At 41.8% G+C, this 19,461-nt stretch overlaps 1 protein-coding gene across 8 annotated transcripts in view; it reads left to right on the forward strand.

Moving 5' to 3' along the window:
* FAM172A (family with sequence similarity 172 member A) overlaps positions 1–19,461 on the forward strand; it is a 528,836-nt gene that overhangs the window by 369,074 nt on the left and 140,301 nt on the right. The window contains exon 11 of one of the 8 annotated variants that reach the window (XM_030927237.1): positions 3,395–3,801. The exons of the other annotated variants lie outside the window; for them this stretch is intronic. Within the exon in view, the coding sequence (XP_030783097.1) occupies positions 3,395–3,408 (14 nt within the window). The 3' untranslated portion in view covers positions 3,409–3,801. Of the gene's footprint in view, positions 1–3,394; positions 3,802–19,461 lie in introns of those variants that run through there. 8 annotated transcript variants of the gene reach the window in all.

Genomic DNA, 19,461 nt, shown 5'->3' on the forward strand with positions numbered 1-19,461 from the left:
CTGATATTCATTCTTCTCACCCTTGGTACCCTGTAATTTAAATACCGAGAAATAAAAGTTCATTACTTTTGACAATGTGTTAATATTAGATGATAAAGGAATAAGAGAGAACATGAAAACAGAAATATTCAGCTTATATGTATATACAAAAATATTCATATCAAAATAAGTACTACTACATGCTTTGTTTTTGTAACCAGTTATGTTGGTATATACTTATAGCTGGTATTTATAACTTATATGTAAGTTATATATATATAAGTATTTATAACTTATATACTTAAAGCTGGTATTTATAGCTACCTTTTTCTGCTACCCATTCAGTACAGATATACCTCAAAGATATTGTGAGATCCATTCCACACAACTGCAATAAAGCAAATATGTAATGACACCTAAAATAGTAAATCCTTTCCAGAAGGATTTCAAGTAACTTTGCCCCAGATTCATCAGAGGAATCACTGTCTCTGGCATCCATAGCCTTACAAAATGTGTATCTTTAATAATGAGACTTAAAAGTTGAAATTGCTCTTTTACATGGGCTACAGAATGGGTGTTGTGTTAGCAGTCATGAAAACAACATGAATCTCCTTGTTCATCATCAGAGCTCTTGGATGGCCAGGTTGTGTTGCCAAGGAGCAGTAATATGTTGAAAGGAATCTTTTCTGAGCAGTAGGTCTTAATGGCAGGCGTAAAATATTCAGTGAACCATGCTATAAACAGATGTGCTTTGTTGTGCCACTTATAGAGCATAGGCACAGGAGACTTAGCATAATTCTTTTTTTTTTTTTTTTTTTTTGAGACGGTGTTTTGCTCTTGTCACTCAGGCTGAAGTGCAGTGGCACAATCTTGGCTCAGTGCTGCCTCCTAGATTCAAGCGATTTTCCCGCCTCTCTTGGCTCACTGCCGCCACTTGGGTTCAAGTGATTCTCCTGCCTCAGCCTGCCGAGTAGCTAGGATTACAGGCGCCCGTAACCATGCCCTGCTAATTTTTTGTATTTTTAGTAGAGACAGGGTTTCACCATATTGGGCAGGCTGCTCTTCAACTCTTGACTTCATGTGATCTACCCACCTCGGCCTCGCAAAGTGCTGGGATTACAGGCATGAGCCACTGCACCCAACCTATTTAGCATAATTCTTAAGGGCCCTAGGATTTTTGGAATGGTAAATGAGCATTGGCTTCAATTTATATCATCAGTTTCATTATCCCCTAACAAGAGAGTCAGCCTGTCCCTTGAAGCTTTGAAGCCAAGCATTGACTTCTCCTCTCTAGCTATGAAAGTCCTAGATGGCCATCATCTTCTTCCAGTGGGAAGCTGTTTTGTCTACATTGAAAATTTGTCATTTTGTGTAGCTACACTCATCAATGGTCTCAGCTAGATCTTCTGGATAACTTGCTGCAGCTTATACATCAGCACTTGCTGTATCACCTTGCACTTTTATGTTACAGAGATGGCTTCCTTCCTTCCTTAAATCTCATGAACCAACCTCTGCTAGCTTCCAACTTTTCTTCTGCATCTTCCTCACCTCTCAGCCTTCATAGAATTGAAGAGAATTAGGACCTTGCTTTGGATTAGGATTTGGGTTAAGGGAATGTTGTTGCTGGTTTGATATTCTAACCAGACCACTCAAAGTTTCTCCAGATCAGCAATAAAGCTGTTTAGCTTTCTTATCATTCATGTGTTCACTAGAGTAGCACTTTTAATTTCCTCAAGAATTTTTCCTTTGCATTCACTACTTGGCTAACTGTTTAGTGCAAGAGGCCTAAATTTCAGCCCCTCTTGGCTTTTGACATGCATGTCATCCTAAACGGAATCATTTTTAGCTTTTGATTTAAAGTGAGAGATATGCAACTCTTCCTTTCACCTGAATTCTTAAAGGCCATCGGAGAGTTATTCATTGGCCTCATTTCAAAATTGTGTTTCAAGGAACAGGGAGGCCCCAGGAGAGGGATAGGGACAGGAGAACTGCTCAGTTGGTGGTGCAGTCAGAACAGCTTTATCAGTTAAGTTCCCTATCTTCTATGGGTGCAGCTGGTGGCACCTCAAAACAATTACAGTAGTAACATCAAAGATGACTGATCAAGGCCGAGTGTGGTGGCTCTTACCTGTAATCCCAGTACTTTGGGAAGCCAAGGTAAGAGGATTGTTCAGAGCCAGGAGTTTGATACCAGCCCAGGCTACAAAGCAAGACTTTATCTCTACAAAAAAAATAATTGAAAAATAGCCAAGTATGGTGGTGCACACCTACAGTCCCAGCTACTCAGGAGGCTGAGGCAAGAGGATCACGTGGGCCTAAGAGTTCAAAGCTACGGTGAGCCAATGAGCTATGATTATACTACTGTACCCCAACTTGGAAGACAGAGCAAGACCCCGTCTGTAAAAGAAGAAGAAGGAGGAGGAGGAGGAGGAGAGAAGGAAGGAAAGAAGGAAGGAAATCCATCACTAATCACAGATTACCATAACACATGATAATCATGGAAAAGTTTATTAGCACAGGGAGACACGAAGTGAGCACCTGCTGTTGGAAAAATGGCTCCGATAGACTTGCCTGATGAAGTGTTGCTAGAAAACTTGAATTGGTTAAACAAAAAAAATCAGTATCTGTGAAGTGCAGTAAACTGAAGCACAGTAAAATGAGGTGCGCTTTGTTCTCAGCAAGCACTTTAGTTGGTCAAGATTCTTTGCCTGGTGAAATGATCCACACCTTCATTCTCGAAGAGTTTTAGCCATTAGCAGTCCTGCCTGGATTAGGTGATCATAGTATGCTATTGACTGTAATTACAGAAACTACTTACAGGTACTCTGGAGCATTTCCTGCATTGCAGAGATATTACTTATTACCCATTGTGTAGTAGCAACTACATTTTCTTTTGGAAATCAGGATTTATCACCCATCCAGTATAGTGCTCCTATCCAGTACATCCATGTCCTGTTGATTCAGTGGCATAAGGAGACCAAAGTGGCAAGATTGCAGTCTCAACTTCCAGTTCAAAGGAATTATTATTATGTCACCTAATGGAAACATTTCTTCTTTTTGGAACTAAGACCTTTAGACCAGCAGAATCTGAAGTAATGGGCATGGGAAGCAAGAGCTCTACTTCACTAAGTATAGTGGGATCACTAAGGATAGTGGGAAAAGAAGGCATTCCCATATCTATGCCTTTATTCCCAGATTTGGGGCAAATAGCATCCTAAATCAAATGCTGATATAGAGAAAAGTCCATATTTGGAGGATATTGTCCAACCACACAAGGTGTTGTCACCTAGCAGTCACAGATGAGTCTTCAAAAGGTCATTTCAGCTTTATCCTCAAGCCTGCTGCTTAAGGATAATGGGGAACATGGTAAGAGCAGTGAATGATGGCAGACTTCAGGCTCTCTCTTGTCCTCTAGCTTGCTCACTGTGATGGAAATCAGCTGCCAGGTTGTAAGCTGCCCTGTGGAGAGGCCTACATGGCAAGGAACTGGTGTATCGGGCCAAAAGCCAGGGAGGACCTGAGGTCCACCAACAGCCATGTGAGTGACCTTGGAAGAAGATTCTCCCCCAGTTGAGCTCTTTGAGATGACTACAACCCCAGCCCAACATCTTGATGGTAGTCTTGTGAGAGACCCTGAGCTAGTATCACTCAGCTGTGTTCACATTTCTGACCCACAAAAACTGTGAGATGATAAATGTATATTGTTTTAAGCTGCCAAATTTTGGGGTTATTTGTTCCACAGCAGTAGATAATTAATGCAACAGGCTTAAACTTAAACTCAGGTGGTTGCATAGCCTAAGTAGAAACAACTTTAAACCTTTTTTCGAGACTAAAGCCTTGTAAGGCTCATCTTAGCCCTGATACCTTAGGGTTTAAGAGCATTTATTTCTAAAGATGCACTAAAATGCTCCCTTGCTCCCCTACTAACTGACTATACTTTGCTATATAATTTATCAGAAAGAAGATATTAAATTTCTTTATCATATTTATCTTTTACTAAGTCACCTTTATTATTCAGCTCTCCTCTGACCATTTTTTTCCCTTAGGATGGAACTTGCTACTAAGTGTAACTTTTCATTCCCTGTGGGGTTTTGTTCTAACACATTTGGCCTAAATCAGAAGGAGATTGTACATACATTCCCTAGCACATACCCATTTATCTCTAAAGTATTTATTGACACTTACTGTGTTCCAGGCACTGTTCTGGAAGCTGGAGACATAGCAGTGAACAAGAGCTCATCATGACCATCTTGTTCTCCATAATTTTAAAAAAGAATGAATTGCTTTCTGGGCCTGTGCTAGCAAAAAGGTTCTTTAGAAGCTGGCATCAACGTTAGATTGCATCAAATAAGAAGAGAGTTAGGACCAGCACCCCTATCATTTCCTATACCTACTTATAAAAACTTACCACTTCTTCAGCCCGACTTAATGCTTTCCCTCAGAGTCCATAAAAAGTGTTGAACAAGATTAATTGTTCAACATTAATTGATTGAGGTGATGGCAGAAAATTCAAACAGAAACAACCAAAGGTTGATGAAGTAGCTTTGAAACACCCAAATTTCTCTGATCAATAATTTCTGTTATATGTAATTTAAAATATTAATATTATTTGAAGATTTCAACATGTGTACTGACCACAAATTGCTAACGGATCTTCAGGCTATATATTCAGTTTAATGAAGTTTTTTTTCCACCTTGCTAAATTGTAAAGTTTTTTTTCTTGTTATAATGTGCTTTGATCTTTTGACTAAAAGTTTCACAGTGGTAGCAGTGAAATTGCCTATAAACATACACACTTATTTAATACTGTAGTTTTTCCTTTATAACTAGATTTGCTTCCCATTACCAAAAAAGTATATATTGGTCATAATAATTTCATTTTATGAGTGTTACTTACCTGTTTATATGTAATTTAAAACCAGATAAAAATTTTAAATTTTTACCTAAAATATGTATGTTCAGCATAGTTATATTGTTTTTATTTTTCTTTTTTTTTAGTTTTATTTTAGTAGAGACATGGTCTCACACTGGTGCCCAAGTTGGCCTTGTTGTTCATTATTAACAGGTAGGGAAGGCCAAGCACAGTGACTCATGCCTGTACTCTCAGCATTTTGGGAGACCAAAGCTCAAGGATCATTTGAGGCCAGGAGTTCGATACCAGCCTGGGTGACATAGCAAGACCTCATCTCCACTAAAAATTTTTTTTGTAATTAGCCAGTCATGGTGACATGAGCCTGTAGTCCTCGCTACTTGGTGCCTGAGGTGGGAGGATTGTCTAAACCCAGGAGTTCAAGACTGCAGTGAGCTGTGATCTTACCACTGCATTCCAGATATATCTCCACCATCCACTGTATACTTACACATATATATATAGTGGATATTTGAGGGGTCTTGCATCTATGTCAGGTGACTGGTTTCCCACTTCTTTTTATTTATAGTGTTTTCTTTTTGTTGTGGTTGGCTTCTAAAGACCAATTCTCGTTTTTTTTCCCCCTTAGGTTATTGGGGTACAGGTAGTATTTAGTTACATGAGCAAGTTCTTTAGTGGTGATTAGTGAGATTTTGGTGCACCTATCACCCAAGCCGTATACACTGCACCATATTTGTAGTCTTTTATCCCTTGCCCCATTCCCACTCTTCCCCCAAAGTCCCCAAAGTCCATTATATCGTTCTTATGCCATTGTGTCCACATAGCTTAGCTCGCACATATCAGTGAGAATATATGATACTTGGTTTTCCATTCCTGAGTTACCTCACTTGGAATAATAGTCTCCAGTCTCATCCAGGTCACTGCAAATGCTGTTAATTCATTCCTTTTTATGGCTGAGTAGTATCCCATTGTGTGTGTGTGTGTGTGTGTATACACACACACATATATATATACACATATAAACATATATATACACACACACACACACACACACACCACAGTTTCTTTATGCACTTGTTGATTGATGGGCATTTGGGTTGGTGCCATGATTTTGCAGTGTTACTTAAACATGCATGTGCAAGTATCTTTTTTGTATAATGACTTCTTTTCCTCTGGGTAGATACCCAGGAGTGGGATTGCTGGATCAAATGGTAGTTCTACTTTTAGTTCTATAAGGAACCCCCACACTGTTTTCCATAGCGGCTGTACATTCCCACCAGCAGTGTAGAAGTGCTCCCTGATCACCGCATCCATGCTAACATCTACTGTTTTTTAATTTTTTTATTATGGCCATTCTTGCAGGAGTAAGGTGATACTGCGTGATGCTTTGGATTTGCATTTCCCTGATCGTTAGTGCTGTTGAGCATTTTTTCATATGTTTGTTGGCCATTTGTATATCTTCTTTCGAGAGTTGTCTATTCATGTCCTTAGCCCCCTTGTTGATGGGATTGTTTTTTCCTTACTGATTTGTTTGTGTTTATTGTAGATTCTAGATATTAGTCCTTTGTCAGACGTATAGATTGTGAAGATTTTATCCCATTCTGTGGATTGTCTGTTTACTCTGCTGACTGTTCCTTTTGCCATACAAAAGCGCCTTAGTTTAATTGAGTCCCAGCTATTTATCTTTGCTTTTATTGCATTTGCTTTTGGGTTCTTGGTCATGAAATCCTTGTCTAAGCCAATGTCTAGAAGGGGTTTTCCAATGTTATCTTCTAGAATTTTTATAGTATCAGGTCTTAAGTTTAAGTCCTTAATCCATCTTGAGTTGATTTTTGTATAAAGTGAGAGATGAGGATCCAGTTGCATTCTCATACATGTGGCTAGCCAATTATCCCAGCACCATTTGTTGAAAAGGATGTCCTTTCCTCACTTTATGTTTTTGTTTGCTTTGTCAAAGATCAGTTGGCTGTAAGTATGTGAGTTTATTTCTGGGTTCTCTATTCTGTTACATTGATCTATGTGCCTATTTTTATGCTAGTACCACTGTTTTGGTGACTGTAACCTTGTAGTATAGTTTGAAATCAGGGTGATTCCTCCAGATTTGTTCTTTTTTTTTTTTTTTTTTTTTTTTATTATACTTTAAGTTCTAGGGTACATTTCCATAACGTGCAGGTTTGTTACATATGTATACTTGTGCCATGTTGGTGTGCTGCACCCATCAACTCGTCAGCACCCATCAATTCATCATTTATATCATGTATAACTCCCCAGTGCAATCCCTCCCTCCTCCCCCCTCCCCATGATAGGCCCCAGTGTGTGATGTTCCCCTTCCCGAGTCCATGTGATCTCATTGTTCAGTTCCCACCTATGAGTGAGAACATGCGGTGTTTGGTTTTCTCTTCTTGTGATAGTTTGCTAAGAATGATGGTTTCCAGCTGCATCCATGTCCCTACAAAGGATGCAAACTCATCCTTTTTTATGGCTGCATAGTATTCCATGGTGTATATGTGCCACATTTTCTTAATCCAGTCTGTCACAGATGGACATTTGGGTTGATTCCAAGTCTTTGCTATTGTGAATAGTGCCGCAATAAACATACGTGTACATGTGTCTTTGTAGTAGAATAATTTATAATCCTTTGGGTATATACCCAGTAGTGGGATGGCTGGGTCATATGGTACATCTAGTTCTAGATCCTTGAGGAATCGCCATACTGTTTTCCATAATGGTTGAACTAGTTTACAATCCCACCAACAGTGTAAAAGTGTTCCTATTTCTCCACATCCTCTCCAACACCTGTTGTTTCCTGACTTCTTAATGATTGCCATTCTAACTGGTGTGAGATGGTATCTCATTGTGGTTTTGATTTGCATTTCTCTGATGGCGAGTGATGATGAGCATTTTTTCATGTGTCTGTTGGCTGTATGAATGTCTTCTTTTGAGAAATGTCTGTTCATATCCTTTGCCCACTTTTTGATGGGGTTGTTTGTTTTTTTCTTGTATATTTGTTTGAGTTCTTTGTAGATTCTGGATATTAGCCCTTTGTCAGATGAGTAGGTTGCAAAAATTTTCTCCCATTCTGTAGGTTGCCTGTTCACTCTGATGGTAGTTTCTTTTGCTGTGCAAAAGCTCTTTAGTTTAATTAGATCCCATTTGTCAATTTTGGCTTTTGCTGCCGTTGCTTTTGGTGTTTTAGACATGAAGTCCTTGCCCATGCCTATGTCCTGAATGGTACTACCTAGATTTTCTTCTAGGGTTTTTATGGTATTAGGTCTAACATTTAAGTCTCTCATCCATCTTGAATTAATCTTCGTATAAGGGGTAAGGAAAGGATCCAGTTTCAGCTTTCTACTTATGGCTAGCCAATTTTCCCAGCACCATTTATTAAATAGGGAATCCTTTCCCCATTTCTTGTTTCTCTCAGGTTTGTCAAAGATCAGATGGTTGTAGATGTGCGGTATTATTTCTGAGGACTCTGTTCTGTTCCATTGGTCTATATCTCTGTTTTGGTACCAGTACCATGCTGTTTTGGTTACTGTAGCCTTGTAGTATAGTTTGAAGTCAGGTAGCGTGACACCTCCAGCTTTGTCCTTTTGACTTAGGATTGTCTTGGCAATGCGGGCTCTTTTTTGGTTCCATATGAACTTTAAAGCAGTTTTTTCCAATTCTGTGAAGAAACTCATTGGTAGCTTGATGGGGATGGCATTGAATGTATAAATAACCTTAGGCAGTATGGCCATTTTCACGATATTGATTCTTCCTATCCATGAGCATGGTATGTTCTTCCATTTGTTTGTGTCCTCTTTGATTTCACTGAGCAGTGGTTTGTAGTTCTCCTTGAAGAGGTCCTTTACATCCCTTGTAAGCTGGATTCCTAGGTATTTTATTCTCTTTGAAGCAATTGTGAATGGAAGTTCATTCCTGATTTGGCTCTCTGCTTGTCTGTTACTGGTGTATAAGAATGCTTGTGATTTTTGCACATTAATTTTGTATCCTGAGACTTTGCTGAAGTTGCTTATCAGCTTAAGGAGATTTTGGGCTGAGACGATGGGGTTTTCTAAATATACAATCATGTCATCTGCAAACAGGGACAATTTGACTTCTTCTTTTCCTAACTGGATACCCTTGATTTCTTTCTCTTGCCTGATTGCCCTAGCCAGAACTTCCAAGACTATGTTGAATAGGAGTGGTGAGAGAGGGCATCCCTGTCTTGTGCCAGTTTTCAAAGGGAATTTTTCCAGTTTTTGCCCATTCACAATGATATTAGCTATGGGTTTGTCATAAATGGCTCTTATTATTTTGAGGTACGTTCCATCAATACCGAATTTATTGAGCGTTTTTAGCATGAAGGGCTGTTGAATTTTGTCAAAAGCCTTTTCTGCATCTATTGAGATAATCATGTGGTTCTTGTCTTTGGTTCTGTTTATATGCTGGATTACGTTTATTGATTTGCGAATGTTGAACCAGCCTTGCATCCCAGGGATGAAGCCCACTTGATCATGGTGGATAAGCTTTTTGATGTGCTGCTGAATCCGGTTTGCCAGTATTTTATTGAGAATTTTTGCGTCGATGTTCATCAGGGATATTGGTCTAAAATTCTCTTTTTTTGTTGTGTCTCTGCCAGGCTTTGGTATCAGGATGATGTTGGCCTCATAAAATGAGTTAGGGAGGATTCCCTCTTTTTCTATTGATTGGAATAGTTTCAGAAGGAATGGTACCAGCTCCTCCTTGTACCTCTGGTAGAATTCAGCTGTGAATCCATCTGGTCCTGGACTTTTTTTGGTGGGTAGGCTATTAATTGTTGCCTCAATTTCATAGCCTGCTATTGGTCTATTCAGGGATTCCACTTCTTCCTGGTTTAGTCTTGGGAGAGTGTAAGTGTCCAGGAAATTATCCATTTCTTCTAGATTTTCTAGTTGATTTGCATAAAGGCATTTATAGTGTTCTCTGATGGTTGTTTGTATTTCTGTGGGGTCGGTGGTGATATACCCTTTATCATTTTTTATTGCGTCTATTTGATTCCTCTCTCTTTTCTTCTTTATTAGTCTTGCTAGCGGTCTGTCAATTTTGTTGATCTTTTCAAAAAACCAGCTCCTGGATTCATTGATTTTTTGGAGGGTTTTTTGTGTCTCTATCTCCTTCAGTTCTGCTCTGATCTTAGTTATTTCTTGCCTTCTGCTAGCTTTTGAATGTATTTGCTCTTGCCTCTCTAGTTCTTTTAATTGTGATGTTAGAGTGTCAATTTTAGATCTTTCCTGCTTTCTCTTGTGGGCATTTAGTGCTATAAATTTCCCTTTACACACTGCTTTAAATGTGTCCCAGAGATTCTGGTATGTTGTATCTTTGTTCTCATTGGTTTCAAAGAACATCTTTATTTCTGCTTTCATTTCGTTATGTACCCAGTAGTCATTCAGGAGCAGGTTGTTCAGTTTCCATGTAGTTGAGCGGTTTTGATTGAGTTTCTTAGTCCTGAGTTCTAGTTTGATTGCACTGTGGTCTGAGAGACAGTTTGTTATAATTTCTGTTCTTTTACATTTGCTGAGGAGTGCTTTACTTCCAATTATGTGGTCAATTTTGGAATAAGTGCGATGTGGTGCTGAGAAGAATGTATATTCTTTTGATTTGGGGTGGAGAGTTCTATAGATGTCTATTAGGTCCGTTTGGTGCAGAGATGAGTTCAATTCCTGGATGTCCTTGTTAACTTTCTGTCTCGTTGATCTGTCTAATGTTGACAGTGGAGTGTTGAAGTCTCCCATTATTATTGTATGGGAGTCTAAGTCTCTTTGTAAGTCTCTAAGGACTTGCTTTATGAATCTGGGTGCTCCTGTATTGGGTGCATATATATTTAGATAGTTAGCTCTTCCTGTTGAATTGATCCCTTTACCATTATGTAATGTCCTTCTTTGACTCTTTTGATCTTTGATGGTTTAAAGTCTGTTTTATCAGAGACTAGGATTGCAACCCCTAGATCTACCATTTGCTTGGTAGATCTTCCTCCATCCCTTTATTTTGAGCCTATGTATGTCTCTGCATGTGAGATGGGTCTCCTGAATACAGCAGACTGATGGGTCTTGACTCTTTATCCAGTTTGCCAGTCTGTGTCTTTTAATTGGAGCATTTAGTCCATTTACATTTAAGGTTAATATTGTTATGTGTGAACTTGATCCTGTCATTATGATTTTAACTGGTTATTTTGCTCGTTAGTTGATGCAGTTTCTTCCTAGTCTCGATGGTCTTTACATTTTGGCATGTTTTTGCGATGGCTGGTACCGGTTGTTCCTTTCCATGTTTAGGGCTTCCTTCAGGGTCTCTTGTAAGGCAGGCCTGGTGGTGACAAAATTTCTAAGCATTTGCTTATCTGTAAAGGATTTTATTTCTCCTTCACTTATGAAACTTAGTTTGGCTGGATATGAAATTCTGGGTTGAAAATTCTTTTCTTTAAGAACGTTGAATATTGGCCCCCACTCTCTTCTGGCTTGTAGAGTTTCTGCCGAGAGATCTGCTGTTAGTCTGATGGGCTTCCCTTTGTGGGTAACCCGACCTTTCTCTCTGGCTGCCCTTAAGATTTTTTCCTTCGTTTCAACTTTGGTGAATCTGGCAATTATGTGTCTTGGAGTTGCTCTTCTGGAGGAGTATCTTTGTGGCGTTCTCTGTATTTCCTGAATTTGAATGTTGGCCTGCCCTACTAGGTTAGGGAAGTTCTCCTGGATGATATCCTGAAGAGTGTTTTCCAACTTGGTTCCATTTTCTCCCTCACTTTCAGGCACCCCAATCAGACGTAGATTTGGTCTTTTTACATAATCCCATACTTCTTGCAGGCTTTGTTCATTTCTTTTTCTTCTTTTTTCTTTTGGTTTCTCTTCTCGCTTCATTTCATTCATTTGATCCTCAATCGCTGATACTCTTTCTTCCAGTTGATCGAGTCGGTTACTGAAGCTTGTGCATTTGTCACGTATTTCTCGTGTCATGGTTTTCATCTCTGTCATTTCGTTTATGATCTTCTCTGCATTAATTAGTCTAGCTGTCAATTCTTCCACTCTTTTTTCAAGATTTTTAGTTTCTTTGCGCTGGGTACGTATTTCCTCCTTTAGCTCTGAGAAGTTTGATGGACTGAAGCCTTCTTCTCTCATCTCGTCAAAGTCATTCTCTGACCAGCTTTGATCCGTTGCTGGCGATGGGCTGCGCTCCTTTGCAGGGGGAGATGCGCTCTTATTTTTTGAATTTCCAGCTTTTCTGCCCTGCTTCTTCCCCATCTTTGTGGTTTTATCTGTCTCTGGTCTTTGATGATGGTGACGTACTGATGGGGTTTTGGTATAGGTGTCCTTCCTGTTTGATAGTTTTCCTTCTGACTGTCAGAAGGACTGTCTGTTGGTCTGTTGGAGATTGCTTGAGGTCCACTCCAGACCCTGTTTGCCTGGGTATCAGCAGCAGAGGTTGCCGAAGATAGAATATTGCTGAACAGCGAGTGTACCTGTCTGATTCTTCCTTTGGAAGTTTCCTCTCAGGGGTGTACTCCACCCTGTGAGGTGTGGGGTGTCAGACTGCCCCTAGTGGGGGATGTCTCCCAGCTAGGCTACTCAGGGGTCAGGGACCCACCTGAGCAGGCAGTCTGTCCGTTCTCAGATCTCAACCTCCGCGTTGGGAGATCCACGGCTCTCCCCAAAGCTGTCAGACAGAGTCGTTCGCGTCTGCACCGGCCCCCGCTGCTTCCCCTGTTGGTCTTCAGCTGTGCGCTGTCCCCAGAGGTGGAGACTACAGAGACAGGCAGGCTTCCTTGAGCTGCTGTGAGCTCCACCCAGTTCGAGCTTCCCAGCGGCTTTGTTTACCTACTTAAGCCTCAGCAATGGCGGGCGCCCCTCCCCCAGCCTCGCTGCTGCCTTGTGGATAGATCGCTGCAGACTGCTGTGTTAGCAGTGAGGGAGGCTCCGTGGGCGTGGCACCCTCCCAGCCAGGTGTGGGATATATTTTCCTGGTGTGCCTGTCTGCTTAAAGCGCAGTATTGGGGTGGGAGTTACCCGATTTTCCAGGTGTTGTGTGTCTCAGTTCCCCTGGCTAGGAAAACAGATTCCCTTCCCCCTTGGCTTCCAGGTGAGGCGATGCCTCGCCCTGCTTCAGCTCTCGCTGGTCAGGCTGCAGCAGCTGACCAGCACCGATTGTCCGGCACTCCCTAGTGAGATGACCCCAGTACCTCAGTTGAAAATGCAGAAATCACCGGTCTTCTGTGTCACTCACGCCGGGAGTTGGAGACTGGAGCTGTTCCTATTCGGCCATCTTGCTCCGCCCCTTCCAGATTTGTTCTTTTTGCTTAGTCTGGCTTGGACTATGCAGGCTCTTTTTTGGTTCCATATGAATTTTAGAATTGTTTTTTCTAATTCTGTGAAGAATGATGGTGGCATTTTGATGGAGATTGCTTTGAATTTGTAGATTGCTTTTGGCAGTATAGTCAATTTTCACAATGTTGATTCTACCTATCCATGAACATGGGTTGTGTTTTCATTGGTTTCTGTCATGTATGATTTCTTTCAGCAGTGTTTTGAAGTTTTTCTTGTGGAGGTCTTCTGACTCCTTGGTTAGGTATATTCCTAAGTTGTGTTGTTTTGTTTTGTTTTGTTTGCAGCTATTGTAAAAGGTGTTGAGTTCTTGGTTTGATTCTCCCCTTGGTTGCTTGTTGGTGTATAGAAGAGCTACCGATTTGTGTACATTCATCTTTTGTCCAGAAACTTTGCCGAATTCTTTCATCAGGTCTAGGAGCTTTCTGGAGAACTCTTTAGGGTTTTCAAGGTAAATGATCATTGTTAGCAAACAGTGAGAGTTTGACTTCCTCTTTACCGATTTGGATGTCCTTTATTTCTTTCTCTTGTCTGATTGCTCTGGCTAGGACTTCCAGTACTATGTTGAAGAGGAGTCATGAGAGTGGACATCCTTGTCTTGTTCCAGTTCTCTGAGGGAATGCTTTCCACTTTTCTCCATTCAGTATTATGTTGGCTGTGGGTTTGTCATAGATGGCTTTTATTACATTAAGGTATGTCCCTTGTATGCCAGTTTTGCTGAGAGTTTTAATCATAAAGTGATGCTGGATTTTGTCGAATGCTATTTCTGCATCTATTGAGATGATCATGTGATTTTTGTTTTTAATTCTGTTTATGTGGTGTATCTCATTTATTGACTTGTATCTGTTAAACCATCCCAGCATCCCTGGCATGAAACTCACTTGATAATGGTGGATACTCTTTTTGATATGTTATTAGATTTGGTTAGCTAGTATTTTGTTAAAGATTTTAGCATCTGTGTTCATCAAGAATATTTGTCTGCAGTTTTCTTTTTTGGTTATGTCGTTTTCCTGGTTTTGGTATTGGGATGATGCTGGCTTCATAGAATGAATTAGGGAGGGTTCCTTCTTTCTCTATTTTATGGAATAGTGTCAAAAGGATTGGTACAAATTCTTCTTTGAATGTCTGGTAGAATTCTGCTGTGGATCTGTCTGGGCCTGGACTTTCTTTATTGGTAAGTTTTTATTACCATTTAAATCCTGCTGCTTGTTATTGGTCTGTTCAAGGTATCTAATTCTTCCTGATTTAAGCTAGGAGGGTTGTATTTTTCCAGGAATTTTTCTATCTCTTCTAGGTTTCCTAGTTTATGTGCATAAAGGAGTTCATAGTAGCCTTGAATGATCTTTTGTATTTCAGTGGTGTCTGTTGTAATGTCTCCTGTTTTGTTTCTTAGTGAAGTTATCTGGATTTTCTCTCTTCTTTTCTTGGTGAATCTTGCCAATGGTCTGTAAATCTTATTTATCTTTTCAAACGATCAGCTTTTTGTTTCATTTATTTTTTGTATTGTTTTCCTTTGTTTCGGTTTCATTTAGTTCTGCTCTGATCTTGGTTATTTCCTTTCTTCTGCTGGGGTTGGGTTTGGTTTGTTCTTGTTTCTCCAGTTCCTTGAGGTGTGACCTTAGCATGTCAGTTTTTACTCTTCAGCCTTTTTGATGTAGGTGTTTAGGGCTATAAACTTTCCTTCTAGCACTGCCTTTGCTGTATCCCAGAGATTTTGGTTAAGTTGTGTCATTATTGTCGTTCAGTTCAAAGAATTCTTTAATTTCCATCTTGATTTTGTTTTTGACCCAATTCTCATTCAGGAACAGGTTATTTAATTTCCACGTATTTACATGGTTTTAAAGGTTCCTTTTGGAGTTGATTTTCAGTTTTATTCCACTGTGGTCTGCGAGAGTGCTTGCTATAATTTCTTTCTTAAATTTATCAAGGCTCATTTTATGGCCTATCATAAGGTCTATCTTAGAGCATGTTCCATGCGCTGTTGAATGGAATGTGTATTCTGCGGTTGTTGTATGAAATGTTCTGTATATATCTGATAAGTCCATTTGTTCCAAGGTATAGTTTAAATCCATTGTTTCTTTGGTGACTTTCTGTCATGATGACCTGTGTAGTGCTGTCAGTAGAGTATTGAAGTTCCCTACTTTTTTTGTATTGCTGTCTATCTCATTTCTTAAGTCTATTAGTAATTGTTTTGTAAATTTGGGAACTCCAGTGTTAGATGCATATATGTTTAGGATTGTGATAGTTTCCTGTTGGACAAGGCCGTTTACCATTATATAATGTCTCTCTTTCTTTGTCTATTTTAACTGCTGTTGCTTTAAAGTTTGTTTTGTCTGATGTAAGAATAGCTACCTCTGCTTGCTTTTGGTGTCCATTTGCATGAAATGCCATTTTCTACCCCTTTACTTAAGTTTGTATGAGTCCTTATGTGTTAGTTGGGTCTCCAGAAGGCAGCAGATGGTTGGTTGGTGAGTTCTTATCCATTCTGAGGTTCTGTATTTTTTAAGTGGAGCATTTAGGTCATTTACTTTCAATGTTAGTATTGATATGTGTGGTACCATTGCATTCCTCCTGCTCTTTGTTGCTTGTGTACTTTGGTTTTTTTGTTTTTTGATATTGCTTTTTAACTTGTATTTTTGTTTTTTAGGTCCTGTGTGATTTAAGCTTTAAAGAGGTTCTGTTTTGATGTGTTTCCAGGACTTGTTTAAAGATTTAGAGCTCCTTTTAGCAGTTCTTGTAGAGGTAGCTTGGTAATGGCAGATTCTCCCATAATTGTCTGAAAAAGACTGTATCTTTTATATATGATGCTTAGTTTCACTGTACAAAATTCTTGGCTGATAATTGTTTTGTTTGAGGAGACTGAAGATAGTGCCCCCCATCCCTTCTGGCTTGTAGGGTTTCTGCTGAGAAATCTGCTGTTAATCTGATAGGTTTTTATTTATAGGTTACCTGGTGCTTCTGTCTTACAGCTCTTAAGATTCTTTCCTTCATCTTAACTTTGGAAAACCTGATGACAATGTGCCTAGGTGAAGATCGTTTTTGTGATGAATTTCCCAGGTGTTCTTTGTGCATCTTGTATTTGGATGTCTAGGTCTCTAGCAAGACTGGGCAAGTTTTGCTCGATTATTCCCCCAAATATGTTCTCTAAGCTTTTTGAATTCTCTTCTTCCTCAGGCACACCAATTATTCTCAGGCTTGGTTGTTTAACATAATCCCAGACTTCTTGGAGGCTTTGTTCATATTTTCTTGTTCTTTTTTCTTTGTCTTTGTTGGATTGGGTTAATTCGAAGACCTCGTCTTTGAGCTCTGAATTTCTTTCTTCTACTTGTTCAGTTCTATCGCTGAGACTTTCCAGAGCATTTCACATTTCTCAAAGTGTGTCCCAAAATTTCCTGAATTTTTAATTGTTCTTTCTTTAAGCTATCTATTTCCTGAATATTTCTCCCTTCACTTCTTCTATCGTTTTTTTGTATTTCCTTGCATTGGACTTCGACTTTCTCCGGTGCCTCCCTGATTAGCTTAATAACTAACCTCCTGAATTCTTTATCAAGTAAATCAGGGATTTCTTCTTGGTTTGGATCCATTGCTGGTGAACTATTGTGATTTTTGGGGGGGGTTGTTGATGAGCCTTGTTTTGTCATATTACCAGAGTTGATTTTCTGGTTCCTTCCCTTTTGGGTAGGCTCTGTCCAAGGGAAGGTCTACGGCTGAAGGCTGTCATTTAGATTCTTGTCCCACAGGGTGTTCCCTTGATGTAGTACTCTCCCTCTTTTCCTATGGATGTGGCTTCCTGTGAGCTGAACTGCAGTGATTGTTGTCTCTCTGCTGGGTCTAGCCACCCAGCGAGTCTACCCCGTTCCAAGCTGGTACTGGGGGATTGTCTGTACAGAGTCCTGTGATGTGAGCTATCTGTTGGATTCTCAGCCGTGGATACCAATGCCTGTTCCATTGGAGGTGGCAGTGGTGTGCAGTGGACTCTGTGAGGGTTCTTAGCTTTGGTGGTTTGATGCTTTATTTTTGTGCTGGTTGGCCTCCTGCCAGGCAGTGACACTTTCCAGAGAACATCACCTGTAGTAGTGTGTCCGGAATTGGTGGGTTCTTGGTCTCACTGACTTCAAGAATGAAGCCGTGAACCCTCACAGTGTTACAGTTCCTTTTTTTTTTTTTTTTTTTTTTGAGACGGAGTCTCGCTCTGTTGCCCAGGCTGGGGTGCAGTGGCTGGATCTCAGCTCACTGCAAGCTCCGTCTCCCGGGTTTACGCCGTTCTCCTGCCTCAGCCTCCCGAGTAGCTGGGACTACAGGCGCCCGCCACCTCGCCCGGCTAGTTTTTTGCATTTTTTAGTAGAGACGGGGTTTCACCATGTTAGCCAGGATGGTGTCGATCTCCTGACCTCGTGATCCACCCGTCTCGGCCTCCCAAAGTGCTGGGATTACAGGCTTGAGCCACCACGCCCGGCAGGTGTTACCGTTCTTAAGGATGGTGTGTTTGGAGTTTGTTCCTTCTGATATTCGGACGTGTTTGGAGTTTCTTCCTTCTGGTGGGTTCGTGGTCTCGCTGGCTTCAGAAGTGAAGCTGCAGACCTTCGTGGTGAGTGTTACAGCTCTTAAGGTGGTGCGTCTGGAGTTGTTCGTTCCTCCCATCTGGAGTTGTTCATTCCGCCCAGTGGGTTTGAGGTCTCGCTAGCCTCAGGAGAGAAGCTGCAGACCTTTGCAGTGAGTGTTACAGCTCATAAAGGCAGTGCAGACCCAAAGAGTGAGCAACAGCAAGATTTATTGCAAAGAGCGAAAGAACAAAGCTTCCACAGTGTGGAAGGGGACCCAGGTTGCCACTGCTGGCTTGGGCAGCCTGCTTTTAGTCCCTTCTCTGGCCCCACCCACATCATGTTGATTGGCCCATTTTACAGAGAGCTGATTGGTCCATTTTACAGAGCGCTGATTGGTCCATTTTGACAGAGTGCTGACTGGTGCGTTTGCAGTTCTCTAGCTAGACATAAAAGTTCTCCAAGTCCTCACCAGATTAACTAGACAGAGCACTGATTGGTGAGGGTTTACAAACCTTGAGCTAGACACAGGGTGCTGATTGGTGTATTTACAAACCTTGAGCTAGACACAGAGTGCTGAATGGTGTATTTACAATCCTTTAGCTAGACATAAAGGTTCTCCAAGTCCCCACCAGATTAGCTAGATACAGATGCTGACTGCTGCATCCACGAACCCCAAGCTAGACACAGAGTGCTGACTGGTGCGTGTGCAATCCTCCGACTAGACATAAAAGTTCTCCAAGTCCCCACCTGACTCAGGAAGCCAGCTGGCTTCGCCTAATGGATCCCCCACCAGGGCCGCAGGCGGAGCTATCTGCCAGTCCCATGCTGCTTGCCTGTACTCCTCAGCCCTTGGGCAGTCGATGGGACCGGGGCCACAGAGCAGGGTTGGCACCTGTCAGGGAGGCTTGTGGTGCACGAGAGCCCATCGCAGGGGGGCTCGGGCATGGCAGGCTGCAGGTCCCGAGCCCTCCCCCTCCGGGAGCTGGCTGAGGCCAAGCAAGAATTGGAGCGCGGTGCGGGCGAGCTGGCAGTGCTGGGCAGTGCAACCTCTGCAGCTGCTGGCCCGGGTGCTAAGCCCCTCAGTGCCCATGCTGGCCAGCTGCTCCGAGTGCTGGGCCCGTCGAGCCCACGCCCACCGGAACTGGCACTGGCCCGCCAGCACCTCGCGCAGCCCCAGTTCCCACCCGCAGCTCTCCCTCCACACCTCCCCACAAGCAGAGAGAGTCAGCTCCGGCTTTGGTCAGCCCAGTGAGGGACTCCCACAATGCAGGGGCAGACTGAAGCGCTCCTCAAGCCTGGCCAGAGCAGAGGCGGAGGCCGAGAAGGCGCTGAGAGAGAGCGAGGGCTGCCAGCACATTGTCACTTCTCAGTAGTGTCCAGAGAGACCGCCAGTGGGCAGGGCCCTAGAACGCCCAAGATTATATGCCCTTTGCCTTCAGCTACCCAGGTGGTTAAGGAAAGACCATCATATGGGGGCAGGGCTAGGCATGTCTGAGCTGAGGCTCTTCTTGGGCAGCTCTTCTTGCTGTAGCTGCTGTGGGGCATGGGAGTGAGATTCCCAGGTCACTGGAGTTGTGTACCTAGAGGGATTATGGCTGCCTCTGCTGAGTCATGCAGGTTGTCAGGGAAGTGGGGGAAAGCCAGCAGTCACAGACCTCACCCAGCTCCCACACAAACTGAAGGGCTAGTCTCACTCCCACCGTGCCCCCAACAACAGCCCTGAGTCTGTGTCCAGGCA

This window comes from Rhinopithecus roxellana, chromosome 3 (genome assembly GCF_007565055.1).
Source record: "Rhinopithecus roxellana isolate Shanxi Qingling chromosome 3, ASM756505v1, whole genome shotgun sequence".
NCBI classification, from domain to species: Eukaryota; Metazoa; Chordata; class Mammalia; order Primates; family Cercopithecidae; genus Rhinopithecus; species Rhinopithecus roxellana.